Below are 23970 nucleotides of genomic sequence, written 5' to 3'. Positions count from 1 at the left end.
GAGTGTCTCTCATTACAGTGGTACTGAGTAGAGATCTCTCTAAAATTTTCCCTCTTTAAAAAACCAGTTTGATCAGCTTTCGTTGGATACGCTGGTTGACCAACGTATGATGGTTGAGCAGCTTAAGATGTATTTTTTCTTGATGGTTTGATGGTTTGACTGGTCATCCCAGCTTATGATGGTCATTCTAGCTGGTTTAGCTGGCGAACCACTCAGCTAAGCCATCAAATACCAGCAAGAGCTGGGACTTAACTCTCTTAGACCGGCCATAACCAGCTACCAGCATAAGCTGGTTTTTAGCAGTTTTTTTCCGCTGGGTAGCAAAACCAAAACCTTGGCATTGTCGTCCTGGAATACGCCCGTGTCATCAGGGAAGAAAAAAATCCATTGATGGGATAACCTGCTTATTCAGTAGATTCAGGTACTCAGCTGGCTTCACTTTATTGCTGCAAACATGTTAATCACTGAAATAATGGTCCAGTTATTGGCTCTTTAGTATTTAAAATTCAAGCGGCGACTTAATCTTTTCCAGGAAGTGTACATGGTATGATGGCAGAAGTCCTTGCTATATGCTCAGGTAAAAATTCACACAGTGCAATAAATCCTTTTAGAATTCATGACGTTCTACAGGCATAGTTGAGCGTATCGCCTGGCTAACATTCCCACAGTGTCTCCTCAGGAGTCCTTTTAGACACCAAGATCTGTGGTTCCCAATTAGCACCATGAAGGTACTATGGCACAACCACAGAGTGGACCTGGGATTGTCAGTCTATGGTGTTCATGGGTATTATGGTCTGCGGCCAAGAAACCATTATTTAAGGCTTTTTATGGATTTTTCATACCTTCAGTGTTGGAATATTCTTAAAATATATATGGGGGGGGGGGGCAACATTTGCCCCTACTGTTTAAAATGGGGGAATTTGCAACATTTGGGGTCACATTTTATAAATTGTACTTAGAGCATAAAGTTTATCTTTTATGAGAGAAGAGCCCAGATTAGAATGCATACAGTAATCAGCACCTCGTGCCAACATGAGTAAATAAGAATAATATTGCTGTCAGGGGTCTTGCTGAAGATTTTGGGCCCCATGAATGCATATCATATTGGGCCCCTCCGTCCAGACCAATGCAGTTATTTTCCAGATTTTCTAGACCCCTTGTCACTCAGGGGCCCTTGAAAGCGCCCTAACTTACCCCACCTTACGGTGCCCCTGATTGCTGTTCCGAAGATAAGTGTGCAGTCATCTGTATGTGTATAGAAAACCATCTGAATGTGAGAGACAGCAGGAGACAGTTATAACTATTTAGGCTCTTATTTGCCTCTTAATAGCCTTCATTTATGTATAATTCAGTTTATAGATAAATCTAAAACTTTGTCACAGTCTTTCAAATATCTTAAGGCCATTTCATACATCAGAGCCCAGATTTTGGGTCTAGAGGAGTTTTTACGCGTCTGTGTGAGTCGACTGTGCATGTGAAAGGAAATGGACTGAGTGCTTCCAGTAGGTGGCTGAAGCAGATGAGTAGCTGTAGCTATAGAAGCTGTCGACATGCAGCTGTGTGAGGAGGTGCAGAAATGCACCGATGAGCCAAAAGATTATGATCAACTGCCTAATATCCTGCTGATCTTCCACATGCTGCTAAACCAGCCCAAACCTGCTGAGCCATAGACTCTACAAGACCTCTGATGGTGTCCTATGCTATCTGGCACCAAGATGTCAGCAGCAGGTCCTTTAATTCCTGCAAGTCGCATCCCACAGATGCTTGATTGGATTCAGCTGTTCTGCTTTGTTCTTGACCCCTCGTGGTCCCATCATTTTGTTGTTGTCCCCTTTGTGTTCTGTTTTGGTAAATAAACAGTATTTTGTGCTGAGCTGCTCCGTGGAACGTCCCTCTTTTCCCTTTGACAGAACCGGCCCTCACTGTTTTCTTGTCTCAGATCTTCATGTCACACATTAAGTGTGAGGTTGTATAAAAAATGAGTGTGAGTCACATGAATGACACAGGAAACAAAGGAAGCTGAAGACATTGAAGACATTTTTAAAAACATTTTCAACTTTTACACTTGCAGTTTATTTTAGAGCAACTAGACGTTGACAGTAAACAGTGATGGATGCCTTACTGTTAAAAGCCCAAGTCTTCTGTTGGTCTTGCTGTGGTTCCCCAAGGTCCCTCTGTGTCTTTAGTTTATCCTGATATTAGATGTCTGACTCACACACCTGCCATCCCAGCACTGCTGACTGCTGGCTTTGAATGTGACCATGACTGTGTCTGTGTGCAGTTTGCAGGCTTCCTCTGTTCACATGGCATTTCTCCAGCTTCCAGTGCCCTGCAATGGACTGACGAGCAGTTGAAGGTTTACCTCACTGTGTGCTTCCTGCATTAGGATGTATATAATTATGCTGATGATGAAATATACTAATGATGAATAGTTATGCTTAAAAAAGCGACAATAAAGGACCGACTTGCTGAAATGCTAAACATTCAGCCGTGTGATTTTGTCACTTCCTGTGTAAAGTGTCCACTCCCCCTTCACTCTGCCAGCTGTGTTGAGAATATAAACGACAGAGACAGTGAAGGTACAGAGGATGAGGAAGTGAGTGTCAGGGTGTACTACTCACAGCAGGCGATCGGTACCGTGCATGTTTGACCCCCAAAGTCCAGTTCCTTTGAAAAATGGGAATTCAGTCAATTGTTTTCCCTGCAGGTGCTGACAGTGTGTCCACAATGACCTAGTTGTCAGTACTGAGTGGAGGATCTGTCACCATCCCATGTGTTTATGAGGACAGATATGAAACACATGTGAAATACTGGTGCAGAGGGCATTATGTGAGGTCATGTACTCCCATAGCACACACTGACTCTCCACAGGAGGGTAAAGTGTCAGTCAGAGATGATCCTGACCAGCGAGTCTTCAGTGTGACCATCAACAATCTGACTGCTGGTGACTCTGGTTATTACTACTGTGGTGTGGAGATCTTTGTAGATGTAGATGTTGGAGATCAGGTTTACCTGTCAGTCACTGAAGGTAAGATATCTGTACAAATATATTATCACTATTTTCAGGCATATATGTCTAATACAAATAAATACACTTATTCATTGTATGAGCTGCAATGACAATAACATATTTTATTTAAAATATTTTTTAATGTTTTTTAAAAGGGGGTGAATATGCCAGTGTTTTCTTTACACATAGTTAACGGTGAGAATTGAATGGTAAATCTTACATTTTATTTATGTAAATGAGGATCCAAATGTATGTTTAGTTCTGGATGATAAATGAGTCCTGGGAGAAGAAACAGTGTGAGTTTAAATGGGCGACTTCAGGGGGTTAAACAAGTAAGAAATGTGATTTTGTTTGGTTTTTAGTTAGTTTCAAGTATACATTTTATGGAAAGTGTGAAGGTGTACAGCACCAGTTTGGCTCATATTTACTGAAGTTTATATTTCATATATTAATTAATAAGTCTGCATCAGCAAACATTTGTATGCTAATTATGAAACTCAGTGATAGGTTAATCATTTCTACACTGTTTGAGTTTTACAAATACTGTGACATTAAATATAACATTTAACCAAAGCACTTTGCTTTAAAAGGACTGGTACTGAATGTTTATTAATATGTGTATAAATGGTATAAGAGAGTTAATCAGCTTGGTAATTTTCATACTGTCCCTGCAGGTGTGTCTACAGTGAGCAGGGTGTCTGTACTGAGTGGAGGATCTGTCGCCATCCCATGTTTCTATGAGGACAGATATAAAACACGTGTGAAATACTGGTGCAGAGGGTATAATGTGAGGTCATGTACTCCCATAGTACACACTGACTCTTCACAGGAGGGTAAAGTGTCAGTCAGAGATGATCCTGACCAGCGAGTCTTCACTGTGACCATCAACAATCTGACTGCTGGGGACTCTGGTTATTACTGGTGTCGTGTGGAGATCAGTGAAGCCTCAGATCCTCGAGATGAGGTTTTCCTGTCAGTCACTGAAGGTAAGATGTTTGTACTTCAGACTGTAGCCAATGACATGCACAGGATGTAAAATGTCATTCATTTACAATGGAAGAACATTAACACAAATGCTGAAGGAAAAAAATATTTTGATATTCCGTAGCTTTACCTAAGTAGAATGGGCTCTACATTTTTATTTCATGTAATATGATAAATGAAAAGAGTGTCATTTTAAATAGACTCATTCATAGGATAAATAATATGTTAAGAAATGTCCATTTAGTGGACAAACATTAATATACACATGCTGTCAGGACTTACAGTTATAAATATTTTATTGTTTTGTTAATATCACAGTGTTTGTTCCTAATCTGTGTGTTCAGGTTCCCCAGAGCTGTCAGTGGACAAACAGGAGGTGACGGGTGTGGAAGGAGACACTGTCAGTGTTCAATGTCGCTATGGATACAGTGTAAATAAGAAGCTGTGGTGTAAGATTGGGGGCTCCTGTGCATTAGAGAGATCTGGGAGTTTGGATGGGAGGCCTGTCCTGATCAGGGATGACAGAGTAAATGAAGTCTTCAGTGTGACAATGAGGGGACTGGAGAGGAAGGACACAGGCTGGTACTGGTGTGCTGCTGGAAACCTGCAGATCCCAGTTCATATTACTATCAATCAGACAGGCACAGGCACAACCAGCACTGAATGTAAGTTATTACTTAAAATCTGCCTGTAAATTATTTATGTTTCAATATAAGTAGATAAATACTGAATAAAGCCAACAGTTTCACTAAAGGAAGAGGCTCAGCTGTTTCTTGTGGGGATAACATATGTGTTTGTGTGTGTATGGGGAGCGGAGGGGGGGTGGGTGGCTGTGTTTACCATGGTATTGCCATCAAGCACTAGGGTGAATAAAACACCCTCATCTGAAGTTAGTGCAAACCTAAAGAGTGTGAATTTAAATGTTATTAGCTGCCTTTTGAAACATCTCATTTAACCACTGAGAAATAAGTTAAATTCCCCTGTTTTCAGCTGTTGTTAAATCGGTATATTTATTTGGGTCATAGTTTTTACTGGGGTGGCATGGTGGTTAGCACTGTTGCTCCTCACCTCTGGAAGCAGAGTTTGAGTCTCCGCCTGGGTTACCTGTGTGTGGAGTTTCCATGATCTCTTTATGTCATTGTGGGGTTTCCTCTGGGTTCTCCGGTTTCCCCCCAAAGACCAAAAACATGCCGAGGCAAATTGGAGTTACTTTATTGTCCACAGCAGCGGCATGGTGGTGCAGTGGTTAGCACTGCTGCCTCACACCTATGGGACCTGGGTTCGATTCTCTGCCTGGGTTACATGTGTGTGGTGTTTCCATGATCTCTCTATGTCATTGTGGGGTTTCCTCTGGGTTCTCCAGTTTCCCCCCAAAGTCATGCTAAGTGTAATTGGAGTTGCTAAATTGCCCATAGGTCTGCATGCATGAGTGAATGGTGTGTGACAGTGCCCTGTGATGGGTTGCCCCCCCCCCCCCCCCTTGTCCTGGGTTGTTTCCTGTCTGGTGCCCATAGCCTCTGGGATAGGCTCCAGACCCCCTGTGACCCGGAATAGGACAAGCAGCCTCAGAAAATGGATTGATGGATGGCACAGTGGCCCAGTAGGTGGCGCTGTTGCTTCACACCTCGATGTTAATATTCACTTCTGCTGTGTGTGTGGAGTTTGCATGTTTTTCTCAGGCTGTGTGGGTTTCCTCCCACAGTCCAAAGACATGCAGTCAGGCTAAGTGGTGTCTCTAATAGAGAGTGTGTGTCTATGTGCCCTGAGACTGACTGGCATCCCGTCCAGGATGTACTCCATCCCTGTGCCCTGTCCTGCCTGGGATCGGCTCCAGGCCCCACATCCCTGACCAGGAGGAGGGGTTAGAAGATAGATGGGGGGATGGCTGTAGTTTTATGTGCCTGTATTAATGGACTGAAAGATCTTTATGACTAATAGAACATGCTTTTATCATTTTTTAAATTATCTGTCTTTTCTCATGGTTCCACTACAGTACTTATTTTGGCACATGGAGAAGATGGAGGGAATAATGAAAAACTGAGGTAAGCATTCAGCAGCATTTACAGTAGTGTGGGGGTCCAGCTAGCAGCATTTACCTGATCACACAGGAATGGAAAACTTCCCTTTTGTGGTTGAGAATGATCATATTTTTGATTTTATTTCACTTAAAATATGTGACACGACACCCCATCCAGGGTGGGCCCCTGCTTTGTGCCCTGTGGTGCTGAGGATTGGCAGTAGGCCTGTTTGGAACTTGTAGATTATATAATAATCATTATAAGCAGTTAACATTCTGTAGTTATTTTCAAGTTCTTTGAAATGTCTCCTGTTCCTCACATGTATCCTGTGTAATAGTACAGATGTGGCTGTACCTAGTTGCTATAAAGCATGTAAGACTTTACTGTTCACATCCACCCTCTTATTCAGCTCTTTGGTCCAGCTGGCTCTGTATGTAGGACTGGGCTTATCGGTGCTGCTGTTGATCATCAACGTGGTTTTAATTCAGTGAGAGTAGATTCACTGTTTTGTTCTTCAGGTTTAAATGTTATACGTGTAACTGACAGACACACTGATGTATTTTATGTCTGACAGGTGGGAGCAGGTTCTGGATGCTGTACTGAAAGCTGGGACTGGTGTGTTTTACCTGATTTGCACCATCATCACCATTCAGCTGCACTGGACCTCCTGTCCAGAAGCAGAGGGAGGGGCCAATACAACCCATGGGTCTTAGGGAATTGTGATTAAATATACAAGCTTGTTAATCCTGGTAAAATTACCAGCATTAATCAAATGAACCTCAAGGTTGTATCTGAAGGCTTATGCTGTGAAATGTATTTTAATATTTCAGATTATGCTGTAGTTATTTTTTGTGATCAACCTCCCTGTATCAGAGGAAGCTGGGTAGGGGGGGTGACCTTTGTGGAGCAGAATGGCTCAGACGAGCTGTAAAATAAATGGTTATGCTAACTGCAGTGAGGCCTCTCTCACGTGGACCTGCTCAGTCTGTACAGTCATAGCATGAGAGTCAGTTAATGAAGGAGGTTTGGATTGTCTGCTGGGAACCTGTACAGCCAGTGCTTTGTACTGCTGATGGCCTCTTCATCACACGTGCTTTGCTGCCACCTGCTGCTCAAAGTTTAATATTGATCAATGGAAGAAAAAATTCTTATTACATTTTGCTTATCAAGTCTTAAATGGATATTTCATGAATATTGGTCATTGATTTGATTTAATAAATGATTGATAAATTGATGGTTTGGTATTTTATATTTTTCCGGTGTTAGTAATTATTAAAACTCAAGAATATTTCAAGACATTTGGTTTGCGGTTTTCAGGTCATGCCTCCCCCTCAGAGCCCACCCATCAGTGACCCTCTCAGAGTGTGATGTAACACACAAAATCAAGACTGCCCACTTTTCAGTCAGCAATAAAAACACAGCAGGTTGTCTCAGCTGACCGCAGCCCTAACATAAGACATAAAGGGGAAAGAGGACATCCATCCATCCATCCATTTTTCAAACCGCTTATCCTATTGGGTCGCGGGGGGTCCGGAGCCTATCCCGGAAGCAATGGGCACGAGGCAGGGAACAACCCAGGATGGGGGGCCAGCCCATCGCAGGGCACACTCACACACCATTCACTCACACATGCACACCTATGGGCAATTTTTAGCGACTCCAATTAGCCTCAGCATGTTTTTGGACTGTGGGGGGAAACCGGAGTACCCGGAGGAAACCCCACGACGGCATGGGGAGAACATGCAAACTCCGCACACATGTGACCCAGGTGGAGACTCGAACCCGAGTCCCAGAGGTGTGAGGCAACAGTGCTAACCACTGCACCACCATGCCGCCCCGGAAAGAGGACATATCAAAAGTAAATAGAAAGACATCACATACCTTCTGCTCAATTTCAAAGGAAAATATCCCTGCACTTGGATTCTGGGATAAAACCCACTAAGCAGCATTAGGTTTCTGTCCATGATGCTGAAAACCTGGACTGGAAAATATCACAATAAATTCCTTTACCTGATTTAACTGTAACCCAGCAATTCTGTTGACAGTTATGCTCAGTCGAGTCTACAGAGGGGGTTGAAAGGATGGACAGTGGGTAACAGGTAATTTAAGTGAACTTCACAACCAAAACGCTTTGGACATTTTGGACATTAATGCTCCCCAAAAGTTTCTGTCTGTCTTACTCTCGGATTATATCTCTTTACCACCCAATCAAGGAGGAATCAAATGCAGAAGCACATTGTGGGAGATATAAGGTGGAAACACATTTAAAGCTCTTTTTGTGTGAACATTAAAAACAGATTAATACATATTAAGCAGTTTGAAACTTTACATTCAGACCTACATCAGTCAGAAAAAGCAGGCAATGACCAGCCCAACCAGCAGCTCCATCTCTGATTGTACAGAATCCCTTGAGGGTGACTTCTGAAGTCATGACTAAACTAATTTCCAGCTCTATCTTCACATTAACCTGTTAGATTAAACTGATCACTGGGGAAGGAAATACAGTCAAGTCTCACAGTGAAACCATGAAAAAAATTAAATGTATTAATTTCCCCCCACAGTCCAAAAATATGCTGAGACTAACTGGAGTTACCAAATTGCTCGTAAGTGTGCATGTGTCAGTGAATGGTGTGTGTGTGTGTCTGTGTGTGTGTTTGTGTGCCATGCAACGAGTTGGTAACCCATCCAACCCACGCTCCACCTCGGGCCCTTTGATGTGAATGGGGCTCCTGAAGTCCACAGTGAGCTCCACAGTCTCCCTGGGGCTGAGGGCTTTGGTGGCAGGTTCTTTATTGTCCATAAGCTTAGAACACAGAAGTGGTGAAGCTGGTTGTCGTTGCTGCTGGAGGGAGCTGGATTTGTGGGTCTGTATCCCGCTATGGCTTGAACACCCGGCCACATGCATCACAGCTCAGAGTGTCGGTGAAGTTTTAATCCCTTTATAGCTGTGCTTTGCTGGTTCGATGCCCCTCTCCAGGTCAGCCTTGGATGTGCTGTAGGTCGGATCTGAAAGCAGCATCTTTGGCTTTCAGTTTAATGGTCATCCAGGGCTTCTGATTTGGAAATATTCTTATTTTGCAGGTGGTGACAGTATGAACACAGCTGTTAATATAATCTAGTACAGAGGATGTGTTTAGATCAGTGTCGGTATGGGACTGACATAGAGTCCAATCTGTGTGGTCAGGCTGGTGCTGCAGAATGGAATCAGCAGCTGCTGGCCAGACTGTCGCGATCCTCACTGCTGGTTTCTCACTTTGATGATGGTTGGATACTTGGGCAGTAAAACAGCCAGAGTCTGTCCCATGCCGGGGAGGGTAATGGCTTGCTAAGTGCCTGCAGTATTAGCATAGACATGATGCAAGGTATTCTCTCCTCTGATGGAGACGTTCTGGTTCAGTTCTAAGGTCGGATCGAATAAAGTCCCCCGCTGTGATAAAGGCTCCTTTTTTCTGTCTGCTAATGGCCATATGAAGTTCTTTCATGGCGAGCCTAGCATTAGCATGAGGTATGTACACAGCAAGCACAAGCTGTAAACTCTGTTAGCAGGTAAAAATTCTTACACTTGATCGTCAGATATTTCATATCAACAGAACAGTGTCTCCCAGTAATATCTGAGTCCACACAGGACGTTTTATGGATAGAGAAATACATTCTTCGTGTCACACAGGTGCTCGTCATGTTCATAAAAAATTTGGAAAAATATGGCAAGGCTGCAAAAGCACTTCATTATACCGGTATTTATTTTATGTTAAGTTATATGTCCTCATCAGTCACAATGTTTTTACATTGTCTGTTTGTATTATTTGTTGAACTGTACGATGTAGGGTACTAAAAATGACATGCACACACATATATATATATATATATATATATACATACATAGATACATATATATACATATATATATATATATATATTTGGTTTTGTGATCACGATGTTAGTGTGCAAGTCTATTACCTGCAGTACGATCCTGAGTTAATTGACGTTCCTGTTTGAGTTGGCGGGATAAGACAATTGTGTCCTACATTGGCGTTGATACTGAGTGTGGTGGCAAGGAGGAGAAAACAAAGAATTAAAGAAAACCATCATTTTTTATTTTTAATTGATCCTCTGTGTGATATTTTCTTTTGGTATGGAAAACAGAGCTGAAAGCGCAACAAAAATGCAGAAAATCCACAAAATCAGGCTCCATAGTGGAAAAAAATGAAACATACTCATTGGAGAACGCAATTCAAGTAAGGGCACAAACATTAACAACAATGTGGCCAACTGTGCAGTGCAGTACAGTGCAGCACTGCATTCTCGCAGGCTCAGAGGTGAGATCTCCTAGCTGATCCACATGACGCTCCTCTGCTACTCAGAGCCCCGTCTGTGGCCCACAGCAGTAACCAGACTTATAAACATGCTGAATACTTTTCTGTACACAATAGATTGGTATAATGTAAACCCTCCCCCTCAACACACACACCTCTGCTCCCGATAACAAACATTATTACCTGTATTTTAAAACATCACTGTGTGCATATTATCAGATAAGGCTCAACCCAACCCCCTGGGGAGTAAACCATTACTACCAAACCCCGTCTGTGCTGAAGCAAGCTAGAACAGAACCGCGTTTATAAAACATTCACCAAACCGTATGCGCGGTTTGGTCCTGTTGAGCCCCCGAATCCCGGGGGCAGCTCCGGCGAACCCGGAAGAAAGACGGGAAACAGGCCGGCGCGCTGTTCGAGCCCCGTCACAAACTACAATGGACAAATACGAATAAACGTGCAACAATCGCGTATCTTCGTGTCTGTTTATTACGGAGTGCGGATGGTTAGATTGGCGTTTATTGCATGGAAGTGTTTAGTGCAGTGTCTTCTATGCCTCTGCTTTTACCGCCATCTCAGGTCGGTCTGTCTGCGCTGAGGACGCCGAGTCCTTGCAAATCAATGATGCTGTCGGGTACGGTGCCGTTTGGCTGTATTTCTGTGAAAATCATGGCATCGCCTTCCGTAAACCTGCTATGCGATGTAATCCGGAGTCGGAGCTCATCCATTTTGTTCGCCAGACCCGTACGTTAGCGGGAATGTGCTAGAGACGGCCGATGGGGGTTAGCGCTGGCTTAGCATGTAGCTTCTCTAACAGGTCGCGATATCCTGGCGATCAGCTCCGGGGGACGGAAGTGTCTGCTGGACTGACAAAGTCTACAGATATATCCCCATATCTTAGTACCTCCATATCGGTACCTATAACTAAAGCGAGACTGATTAGCTTGCAGCTGGCTGGAGTCGCTTTTTATCAGCCTTTAGTGTATTTCATCTGTAAGAGTTTCTGTAGTGGCCTTTAGGGCGGAGGAAGTGCACACCGGCTACCGGTACTTCGGAGACCCACACAGCCACCCTGGTGCAGAAAGCTGGGCGGCGACTGTATCACCTGAGGAGGCTGAGGAAATTCGGAATCTGATCTGCACTGCAAAAAGCCTCCTGCAGCATTACTGTGGGATCTGTGGTTTCCGGCAGCATGGCTGCCTGGTGTGACATCTGCAGCCCTGAGGACCGCAGAGCCATACCGAGGTTGATAGGGAGCACAGGGAGAATCGCCAGGACAGAACTGCCCTACCTGCAGGATATCTACCTCCAGCGATGTAGGTCCAGGGCATTAAATACCATCAGAGACATTCACCACAATACAGTAATACTATACATGCTGTAAAACTGTAAATTACGACTTACTGTAAATATAAACGTTATAATACAGTACTAAAACAGTAATACTATACATGATATAAAACTGTAAACACAATAAATACAATAAATCCTACAGCACTGCTCAGCTCCCTGCTGATGGGGGGCTTGCTTGTACTTTATTGAAGCTATTGCACAGTGTGTATTCGGAAAAGCAGAATTTCCCAGTTAGATAGTTTAAGGTAAATATGAAAACTGTCCAGTAGGAAGGGAGGTAACTGACATTCCTATTGGACAATCCTTACATTTGGCTTAAGTTGTATGGCTGATTAAGAAATGCTGGGGGTGATGCACAAAGCAGGATTTCTCAGTTAGCTGAGGTAAACTAAAGCTAGAAGTCGGTCCATCCATTCATCCATCCATTTTCTGCCACTTAACTGGGGTCAGGTCATGGGAGCAGCAGTCTAAGCAGGGATGCCCAGACCTCCCTCTCACCACATACCTCCTGCAGCTCCACTGGGGGATACCAAGGCGTTCTCAGGCCAGTGGAGAGATATAATTTTTCCAACATTTCCTGGGTCTGTCCCGGGGTCTCCTCCTAGTTGGACATGCCTGAAACACCTCCCCAGGGAGTCGTCTCTAGTTATCTGAGATAGGTGCCCGAACCACCTCAACTGACTCCTTTCAATGCAGAGGATCAGTGGCTCTACTTTCAGCCCCTCCTGAATGTCTGTGCTCCTCACCCCATCTCTAAGGCAGAGCCCAGACACTCTGAGGAAGAAACTCATTTCTGCCACTTGTATCCACAATTCATTCTTTCGGTCACTACCCAAGGCTCATGACCATAGATGAGGGTAGGAACGTAGATAAGCCTGTAAATCTAAAGCTTTGCCTTCCCGCTCAGCTCCCTCTTTGCCAGGAAAGAATGTTACAGCGTCTGCATTACTGTAGACCAGGGGTGGCCAATCTTATCCACAAAGGGCTGGTGTGTATGCGGGTTTTTGCTACAACTCCCTAATTAGATCACTAATTAGAGGACTGATTGGCTGAAGAGTCCTCACACCTGGATTTGAACAGCTGTCCCAAAGGTCATCCCAAAAACCTGTATACACACCGGCCCTTTGCGGATAAGATTGGCTACCCCTGCTGTAGACACTGTACTGATCTGTCTGTAGATCTCCTGCTCCCTTCTTCAAGATATTAATGTCACCATTCTGGGTGGGTTAACATTGTCCTTATGTCTTTCTTCATAGGAATATTCTTGAGGCAAGAAACCATGATTGTCCAATAAAAGTTTAGGTAAGGAGCATTCCTATTGGAAAATCCTGTGTTACGGCTTAAGTTATCCCAGCTAACTGAGAAATCCTTCTTGGTGTAAGACCCCCTGGTGTGTGTCAGGGGCTGAGAGAAACACAAACAGCACTCAGTCTGACAGGGCTGCTGATAAGGCCCAGGTGAAGTGAATCAATGTGCTCAGCACCTGACTTTGAGCCCCCGGGACGCCCCCACCCCTGTCTTACAGAAACACATACCTAATGGGCCTCCTGTTTCCTACTGATCCACAGAGATTAAAAGGACCTACTGTAGTGACATTTTAAAACTGTATAAAACATAATAAAGACTGAAACAAAGGCCTGAGGTCAGACCCTCTCATGCAGCACACAGTGTTTCTGCAGAGTCTCACCCTCACATCCTGTATGATGACATTTCTGCTTTTCAGAATAAGTGCTTTTCTGAGAATAACTTCTGCATCATGCTAACGAATCTTTGTTTAGATCAACTATCAGTTATTCTACTATGGAGCCATATTTCTGTTATACTTAGATTCCCAATGCAATTAAAATATTTGCCCCTGTTACAGCAAAAACTAAAGCAGCATCAAAATGTTTTCCTTTCAACAGACCGGAGATAAACAGAAAATGCACCAGTGCACAAACTAACTCTCTAAAAGTAAAGATTATAGCCACTGATAGAGTGTACTGGCCCTCACTGTTTTCTACAGTGTCTCTTCCTTTCAGTTCTTTATTTCACACTTTAATTGTGAAACTGCAGAAAAAAGCTGAGTCACTTTGGCTGCATTGCAGTTTATTTAACTGCAATGAAACATCAACAGGTAACAGTGACGCATTTTGATGCCTTACTGTCAGAATCTCATGTCTTCTGTTGGTCTTACTGTGGTTCCCCAAAGTCCCTCTGTGTCTTTAGTTTATCCTGATATTAGATGTCTGACTCACACGCCTGCCATTCCAGCACTGCTGACTGCTGGCTTTGAATGTGACCATGACTGTGTCTGTGTGCAGTTTGCAGGCTTCCTCTGTTCACATGGCATTTCTCCAGCTTCCAGTGCCCTGCAATGGACTGATGTGCTGTTTACCTCACTTTGCACTGTGTGCTTCCTGCATTAGGGTCTAGATTATTATATTAATGACTAACAGACATGACATGGGGGCAGGGGGTGGCTCAGTGGGCTAAGCCTCTGTGGTTACTGGTTCGAACCCATACCAATCTCAGCCATCTATGGGCTCTTGAGCAAGACCCCTAACCCCCAACTCCCTGGGTGCTGCTATTGGTGGCTGCCTTTTGTTTAGCTACAAAGAGCAAGTTGGGGGAAGTGTAAAGAAAATTTACTCATAGGCACCAAGATCATGTCAATTGTTATTATTAAAACCAGATGAGAGATGAATCTGGAAGGCTACAGAGAGATCCAACAAATAATTATTTGCTACTAGCAGTACATAAATATAAATGCGCCTTAACTCTAACACACAGGGAAGCAGAATTAGTGACTGAAGTGCTAAATATTCGGCCTTGTGGTTTTATCACTTCCTGTTTAAAGTGTCCACTCCCCCTTCACTCTGCCTGCTGTGGGTGAGAATAGAAACGACAGAGACAGTGAAGTTAGAGAGGATGAGGAAGTGATTGTCAGTCTCCACAGATCTGGGCTCAGTGACACACAGACGTATGGATCCTCTGATGCTCCTGTTTCTTCTCATTACTGGGCGCACAGGTGAGTGTCACTCATTACAGTGGTACTGAGTAGAGATCTCTCTCCTGCTCCTCCAATCACTGTCAGCTACAGTTTGGAGATCATGATGGAGATCTGCTGCTGCATCAGAAGGAATTGCAAAATATCGATTGTGAAAAGATTTGCAGATGGCTGCTTCGAGTTACAATGTCTTGGAAACTGCGAATATGATTTGGATTCTTCTAATTTTAGAATGAAAACACAATTACTTGATATACTTATTTTGTGTTAAATGCATTTATTATGTTGGCTTGAAAAAGCAAGATATTGTTCTTCGTTTTTTCTCCGCCCCAATGTTCTAAACGCTCTTCCTCTTACAGTTTTAGGAGTACAAACTTCCCACACTTCGTCGTCCCATAGCCAATTAATTGAGGGTGTGGTATTATAAGCTCTTGCACCCTCCATCATTTTAGGAGGTCGAGCCAAAGACCCCATTTTCCCCATTCACTTATACCAGTGGTTCTCAAAGTGCGGGCCGCGCCCATAACAGGTGGGGCGCAAGAGACCTGGGGGAAAGTCGTACAGAACTGATGTTTAACGTCGGAGTCATTTTCACAGTGGAACAGAAAATTCACATTGGTACCGTTTGCATTCACTGCCATCAGAGCCTTAAAGAGTCAAAATGTAAAGATATTTATCAGGCAGGAAAAGAACTGGTTGTGCTTCTGAGAGACATGAAGCAAGTGCCGGAACCTGGCAGAAAAACAAGCCAAAAAGGAAATAAGATGAAACACATCTTGCTCTGGGTTTCACTGTTAATGTGGTAGGAGATGAGGAGAGACCTGTCTATATTATATGTTTGAAAACTTTGGCAGCTGATAGTATGAAACCCAACAAATTAAGAAGACACTTGAATTACACCCCAGTCATATCTCCCGCACCAAATTTCTTCCAATCAGAGAACAGATATATAGAAAATCTATCAATGATGAAAACTACGACAAATCGCCTGGAAAACAATTTTTATCCCAAAGCAATCATGGCTTTAAATGCAAAACATTATGGTTAATTTCTTATTTTTCATCAGTGAAATCTGTATATTTAATGCAATCTGTATAGATTATGCAGTTTTCTGTGCAAGTTGCAATTCAGTGCAATATTCAGTACAATTTGTATATCTTTAATATTTATTACACTTTTTATGCCTCACATTGAGTCGAGTTGCATTCTCAATTTTGTTCTCCAAGTGCCAATGACATTAAAGATTATCTTTTATCATTTAGAATTTAGTGATTATTTGTCAGTTTCCTCCGGGTACTCTGGTTTCCCCCCACAGTCCAAAAACATGCTGAGGCTAATTGGAGTTGCTAAATTGCCCGTAGGAATGCATGTGAGAATGAATGGGTGTGAGTGTGCCCTGCGATGGGCTGGCCCCCCATCCTGGGTTGTTCCCTGCCTCGTGCCCATTGCTTCCGGGATAGGCTCTGGACCCCCCGCGACCCAGTAGGATAAGCAGTTTGGAAAATGTGTGGATGGATGGATTATTTTTCATTGTTGACACACCACAGCACACAGTGCAGAACAACGAAATGTGTTCTCTGCATTCAACCCATATGTGACAATGTGACATAGCAGAGGGCAGCTAATTCAGCACCGGGGGAGCAGTGCTTGGGGGTGGTGCCTTGCTCAGGGTACCTCACTGGTGCCTTGCCGGTCAGGGATTCGAACCTGTAGTCTTCTGCCATTCTAGCAAGACTTGAACTGCTGCCACTGTCACACTTCATCCCCAAACTTTGCAGAGTTGGTCAATGGGTGACTGCGGTCAAAGGTAAAAATATCGTGGGCGGAGCTTCAAACAGCCAATCAGAATTCACCCATTGACATTAATTGGAAAACTTAAACTACTGCTATTGTCAGACTTTTGATGGCAGGGTTCCCAAACATTGTACATTAGGTCAATGGGTGACTAGGGTACAAGGTTTTAAAATGTGGGCTGAACCTCGAACAGACAATCGAAATACACTCATTGACATTAACTGGAAAACGTAAACTGCAGCCATTGTCACACATTACATGGCAGGGTTCCATAACTTTGCAGAGCTAGACAATGGGTGACTGCAGTCCAAGGTTAAAAAAAGTGGTTGTATCTTCAAAGAGCCAATCAAAATTCACTCATTGACATTAATTGGAAAACTTAAACTACTGCCATTGTTACACTTTTGATGGCAGGGTCCCCAAACTTTGCACACTTGGACAATACGGTTTTGGAAAAGTGGTTGGAGCCTCCCGCAGCCAATTAGCAAGCAATTTCACTGATTGCTTTTTGTGAAAAAATTTAAACTGCTGCCATTGTCACACTTTTCAATTTCTATAACTAGCTTTATCTATCCAACATCAAGTTTTTTCACAAACTTCCCCTTCTAGTTCATATTTATAATATTTTTCCTGAATGCTAATACTTAAGGCATGACCAAAGTAGCATGAAACAGGTTATTGATAAGTATAACATCCAAATATACTGCATGATACTGTCACGTCTCTTTTTTACTGATCAAACAGTATAAAGACCGTTAGTGCAGATAAAATGTCTGCTGTACCCTTTGGTTTTCTGTGAGGCCGACGACTGATCATGCTGTGGTCATTTCAACAGCACAGGTAGTTCTTATCTAACTTGGTCGATTTCACCGATCAGAGAGGGGGGGCGTCCCTTCGTAGATTTCACCTATCAGAGAGAGGGGGCGTCCCTTCGTAGATTTCACCAATCAGAGAGGGGGGGCGTCCCTTCGTAGATTTCACCGATCCAAGCCCCATGTAACCGATTGGGTCCTGGGTAGCTGCCTAGTTTGCTTATGCCTAGATCTGACCTTGAGGCTTGTGGTTTCCATATCCTACTCAGCTCTCTGTGGGCAGTTTGCATGGTCTCCCTGCATCCACGTTGGATTCCTCTCAGTTCTCTGGTTTCCTCCCACAGTCCAAAGAGACGTGGTTCAGATGAATCGGTGCCTCTAAAAGTCCCCATAGTGAATGTGTGTGAGTATTTACCCTGTGACAGACTGGCATCCTGTCCTGGGTCCCCTGCCTTGTGCCCTGTGCTGCCTCAGATCAGCTCCACGCTCCCTATACTGTACTGACCCTATACTGGATAAGCATGTGGAAGATGGACGCCTGAAATAAAATACATTATTACCTTATTACCAGTGATTTAAGGTCTTGGTTTTCCTCTCTGACCCTAGAACACTCTCCCAGGCTCAGACTCCTGATGCCACATTGATACTTGCACTCGTTCTCCAGATTCTGTCGTTTTGTTTTCTTACGTTTTCTTGAGCCCATAGTATAACCTGGGATTTCGGAATCAAAGGCCTGCCACTCACTTACTTTTTGTCCCTTTGCCTACAAACTCCATAGGCCACCTCAGAACAGGCTGACTGAAATGGACCTACACTCATTTTTTTCCTGCTTTTTTCCCCATCATCCCTCCATCACTGACATTCTAACTCAGTCCATACCTGCCAGCATGAATTGAAATCTGACTCATTGTTTTATCGTTTTTTTAATACCTCCATCCTCCTATTGACTCCCGTTATTTTTTCAGAGGCTTTTACCACTCAGACACTGAACATGCCACAGCCACCAAACTGCATCTGCAGCCTGAGGCCAAGTCAGTGACTCCTCACTGCAGGCTGAATAGGTCTCCTCTCATCTTTTTGTCATTCTTTAATTTTTTGCTGCAGGGCAATCACACTCACATGATCAGGAAATACACTCTTCTAGTTCTTTCTGAGATGCCTGATTAAAGTATTGCACAAACTGAATTTATAGTGTATTAAAGATCAGCGGTACTGTGATGTTCAAAATTGTAAATTTAGATGGTTGTTTCCTGCAGGTGCTGACAGTGTGTCCACAGTGAGCAGGGTGTCAGTACTGAGTGGAGGATCTGTCACCATCCCATGTTTCTATGATGACAGACATAAAACACATCTGAAATACTGGTGCAGAGGGAATAATATGGATACATGTACTCCCATAGTACACACTGATTCTCCACAGGAGGGTAAAGTGTCAGTAACAGATGATCCTGATCAACAAGTTTTCACCGTGACCATCAAAAATCTGACAACTGGGGACTCTGGTTACTTCTGGTGTGGTGTGAGGATCAGTGGAGATTCAGATGTTGGAGACCAGGTTACCCTCTCAGTGACTGACGGTAAGATGTCTGCACAAAACATCTGATTACACTATTTTCATGCATATATATCTAATAAGCATAAATTCTATTTTTATTTTACAATCTGCAATGACAATAAAGAATCTTACTTTAAATAACAAGTACCAATTACCAAAATATAAAAAGCCTATAAAAGAGCATAAACTTGGCTGTCCGTTATTGATGTTTATATTATAAATATAAATTTATATACATCAAAACCAGAAATGGTCTTTCTGTGCTAATTATGGAACTAAATCAGCAGTTAATCTTTTATTACAGTGTTTTATTTTTGATTGATTGAATGTCAATGTCTGACTTGCATTCTACTTCAGTGTTATCTCCGCTGTGGACGCCTCTCACAGACTGAGAAACCATTACAATTACATTACAATTACAATATACAAACAAAAACAACAATCAGAAATATACAATTCTCCAAACAAAAATATCTCTCTGACCGTATAGTGGATTTAGTGCGATAAATACAATTTTTATGCACGGAATAAAAAAAACTAAATAAACCTCACAGCAGCTTCCTTGTATCACAGGTATCTTTAACACACATTTACAAACGGCTCAACATTAACAAAAAGAAATAACAAAAGATGAACCATATTATACCTGCAGAACTGAGAGAGAATATCAATGCCTAAGTTACATTCTGTTTCAAAGTTCTTATCCAGAAAAAGTCACAGACCAGGTCAGAGTGCGTCTCCCTCACCCGCCATATTTAGCTGGTAATTACAAAAAAAGTTACATTAAAACGGGGCTTATGCTAACAGGATAGCGGGGCTGAAGCTACACAGCGAATTAGCGGATAAATGTTTCGTTTGTGCACCAGCTTATTTCCCCATTCAGTATTGCGTTTTCCTTTTTACAGTATCGTCGAAGCAGGGAAAATTTCCCCTGGTACAATAAACCCAACATCGTATGCACTAAGTTCCATTACCAATTACCATTTCCAATTTACAGTTCGCATTCAATGGTAAATTCCAATCACCGCAATCAGGAGAATTGAAGTTTGGTGAAATTTAGCTTATTATTCACTTCATTATAATATGATATAAATGGTATAAGAGGGAGTGAGAGTTAATCAGCCTGGTAATTTTTATACTGTCCCTGCAGGTGTGTCCACAGTGAAATGGGTGCGTGTACAGAGAGGAGGATCTGTCACCATCCCATGTTTCTATGAGGACAGATATAAAACTCATGTGAAATACTGGTGCAGAGGGAGAGAATGGAGTTCATGTACTCCCATAGTACACACTGACTCTCCACAGGAGGGTAAAGTGTCAGTCAGAGATGATCCTGACCAGCGAGTCTTCACTGTGACCATCAACAATCTGACAGACGGGGACTCTGACATCTACTGGTGTCGTGTGGAGATCAGTGAAGCCTCAGATCTTGGAGATCAGGTTTCCCTCTCAGTCACTGTTGGTAAGATGTTTGTACTGCAGACTGTAGCCAATAAGATGTAACATGTCATTCACCCAGAAAGGAAGGACATTTACAAAAGCAATAGAAGAAAAGGCATTTGAGCATTTTTAAACCTAATCTACAATAACGAGTACCAAGTCTTAGTTTTGCTCAGTAACATAAATGCGACCTGGGAGACGTAACGGTCTCAGTTTAAATGGGCTACTTTAGGGGATAAATAACATTAGTAATATGTTTTGCTCAGGATTTGATGCATATGAAAAGTATGGATGAACATTAAAATAAGCATGTTGTAACTGGGTCATATGCCTGAACATCTTGCAGCTGTGTAGATAACACAGTATTTTATTTTTCCCTAATTTGCATGTTCAGGTTCCCAAAGGCTTTCAGTTGACAAACAGGAGGTGGCGGGTGTGGAAGGAGACAGTGTCAGTGTTCAGTGTCGCTATGGAAACAGTGACAGTCTGAAGTTGTGGTGTAAGATCGGGGGCTCCTGCGCACCAGAGAGATCTGTGAGTTTGGATGGGAGGCCTGTCCTGATCAGGGATGACAGAGTAAACAGAGTCTTCAGTGTGACAATGAGAAGACTGGAGAGGAAGGACACTGGCTGGTACTGGTGTGATGCTGGAGGCTTGCAGATCCCAGTTCATATTACTGTCAACCCAATAAGCATGACTGAATGTAAGTAATTGATATAAATCTGGCTGTGAATAATTTGTGCTTCAATACAAATAGCCAAACAGCAAATGAGGCAGTTTCACCCATGAAGGGGGTTTATGCTTTTTATAGGGATAATGTGCGTGGGGGGCTGTGTGTCTTTAAACTCCCCTATTGATAACTTTTGCTGAACTGAGTTGGGATTATTGGTTCTGTGCTAGTGGCACAGTGGCTCAGTAGGTGGTGCTGTTGCTTCACACCTCCATGTTTAGTTGTTTGAATCTGGCTTCTGCTCTATACATTGTATATAATCTAATCCTGCTGTTAGTATGTAATTCATTCCTGCCCAGATCCCTGACACAAAGCTGGAGGCAGAATTCCATGCTATCAGGTCCTGCTCAGGTGCAAATACACAAGTGTCCGATCTGTTTGTTACACCTGGAGCTGTACTGAGCCCTAAGGAATCAGCAGCTTATAGGTCAGGATGTGTCTGTATAATGAGACACATTTCACAGGGTTTTGCCACAGACAGACATTAGTTTTCTTATTAAAACTGTTTGTTATGCATATGAATCCAAATCCAAAATTGTCACAGAAGCTGTGCAGACTGGCTGATGTGTCTGTAGGTGGTTCTAAATCGCAGCAGAGGCCAGTGTTACAGTTATACTCTGTGCTGCAATGAGTATCCATCCATCCATCCATCCATCATCTTCCACTTAATCCGGGGTCGGTTCTCGGGGGCAGCAGTCTCAACAGGGAGGCCCAGACTTCCCTCTCCCCGGCCACTTCATCCAGCCCCTCTGGGGGGATCCCGAGGCGTTCCCAGGCCAGCCGAGAGACATAGTCTCTCCAGCGTGTCCTGGGTCTTCCCCGGGGTCTCCTCCCAGTAGTACATGCCCGGAACACCTCCCAGGGAGGCGTCCCGGAGGTATCCTAATCAGATGCCCGAGCCACCTCATCTGGCTCCTCTCGATGCGGAGGAGCAGCGGCTCTACTCTGAGTCCCTCCCGAATGACTGAGCTCCTCACCCTATCTTTAAGGGAGAGCCCAGCCACCCTGCTGAGGAAACTCATTTCGGCCTCTCACCCACGATCTCGTTCTTTCGGTCACTACCCATAGCTCATGACCATAGGTGAGGGTAGGAACGTAGATCGACTGGTAAATCGAGAGCTTCGCCTTTTGGCTCAGCTCTCTCTTCACCATGACAGACCGATGTAGCGCCCTCATGACTCCTGACGCCGCACCGATCCGCCTGTCGATCTCCCGTTCCATCGTTCCCCCACTCGTGAACAAGATACCGAGATACTTAAACTCCTCCACTTGGGGGAGGATCCCATCCCCAACCCGGAGAGAGCATTCTACCCTTTTCCGGCTGAGAACCATGGTCTCGGATTTGGATGTGCTAATTCTCATCCCAGCCGCTTCACATTCGGCTGCGAACTGCTCCAGTGAGAACTGAAGGTCACGGTCCGATGTGGCCAACAGAACCACATCATCTGCAAAAATCAGAGACCTAATCCTGAGGTCACCGAACCAGACACCCTCAATGCCCTGGCTGCGCCTAGAAATTCTGTCCATAAAAGCTATGAACAGAATCGGTGACAAAGGGCTGCCTTGACGGAGTCCAACCCTCACCAGAAACGAGTCCGACTTATTGCTGCCCATGCGGACCAAACTCTGGCACTGGTCATACAGGGACCGAACCGCCCTTAAAAGGAAGCCCGGTACCCCATACTCTCGGAGCACTCCCCACAGGACTCCCCGAGGGACACGGTCGAATTCCTTCTCCAAGTCCACAAAACACATGTAGACTGGTCTGGCAAACTACCATGAACCCTCCAAAACCCTGCTGAGAGTATAGAGCTGGTCCACTGTTTCACGGCCAGGGCGAAAACCACACTGCTCCTCCTGAATCCGAGGTTCGACAATACGGCGGACCCTCCTCTCCAGGACCCCCAAATAGACCTTGCCAGGGAGACTGAGGAGTGTGATCCCCCTGTAGTTGGAGCACACCCTCCGGTTCCCCTTCTTAAAGACGGGGACCACCACCCCGGTCTGCCAGTCCAGAGGCACATCCCCCGATGTCCACGCGATGCTGCAGATGCATGTCAACCAAGACCCAACAAGAACCAAGCCCCACAGCATCCAGAGGCTTGAAGAACTCCCGGCGAATCTCATCTACCCCCGGGGCTCGGCCACCGAGGAGCTTTTTGACCACCTCAGCGACCTCCACCCCAGAAATAGGCGAGTCCACCCCCAAGTCCCCACACTCTGCTTCCATATCGGAAGGCGTGGCGGTGGGATTGAGGAGGTCTTCGAAGTATTCCTTCCACTGACCTAAAACGTCCCGAGTTAAGGTCAGCAGCGCCCCATCCCCACCATAAATAGTTTTGATGCTGCACCGCTTTCCCGCCCTGAGCCGCCGGATGGTGGACCAGAATCTCCTCGAAGCCGTCCGGAAGTCGTTCTCCATGGTCTCGCCAAACTCCTCCCACACCCGAGTTTTCGCCTCAGCAACCACCAAAGCCGCATCCCGCTTGGCCTGCCGGTAGCTGTCAGCTGGGTCTGGAGTCCCACAGGCCAAAAAGGCCCGATAGGACTCCTTCAGCTTGACGGCATCCCTTACCACCGGTGTCCACCAGCGGGTTTGGGGATTGCCGCCATGACAGGCACCGACGACCTTACGGTCGCAGCTCCAGTCAGCTGCCTCCACAATGGAGGCACGGAACATGGCCCATTCGGACTCAATGTCCCCGGCCTCGGGACGTTCCCAGCAGACCCTCACTAAACGCTTGGGCCTGCCAGGCCTGGATCGACTACAAAGTCGATCATCGAACTGCGGCCTAGGGTGTCCTGGTGCCAAGTGCACATATGGACACCCTTATGCTTGAACATGGTGTTCATTATGGACAATCCGTGACGAGCACAGAAGTCCAATAACAAAACACCGCTCGGGTTCAGATCGGGGGGCCGTTCCTCCCAATCACGCCCCTCCAGGTCTCATTGTCATTGCCCGCGTGAGC

At 44.4% G+C, this 23970-nt stretch overlaps 2 protein-coding genes across 28 annotated transcripts in view; one reads left to right on the top strand and one right to left on the bottom strand.

The window, feature by feature from the left end:
* The window catches only part of LOC125740819 (CMRF35-like molecule 1), a 243944-nt gene that overhangs the window by 143816 nt on the left and 76158 nt on the right, over positions 1-23970 (bottom strand). The window lies entirely within an intron of this gene.
* The window catches only part of LOC125740818 (CMRF35-like molecule 1), a 133458-nt gene that overhangs the window by 103230 nt on the left and 6258 nt on the right, over positions 1-23970 (top strand). For both annotated transcript variants that reach the window (XM_049012483.1, XM_049012482.1), the window contains exons 2-4: positions 18530-18850; positions 19979-20290; positions 20663-20971. In XM_049012483.1, the coding sequence (XP_048868440.1) occupies positions 18530-18850; positions 19979-20290; positions 20663-20971 (942 nt within the window). The remainder of the gene's footprint in view (positions 1-18529; positions 18851-19978; positions 20291-20662; positions 20972-23970) is intronic.

This window comes from Brienomyrus brachyistius, chromosome 4 (genome assembly GCF_023856365.1).
Source record: "Brienomyrus brachyistius isolate T26 chromosome 4, BBRACH_0.4, whole genome shotgun sequence".
Lineage (NCBI taxonomy): Eukaryota > Metazoa > Chordata > Actinopteri > Osteoglossiformes > Mormyridae > Brienomyrus > Brienomyrus brachyistius.
This window is presented reverse-complemented; position numbering and strand designations above follow the sequence as displayed.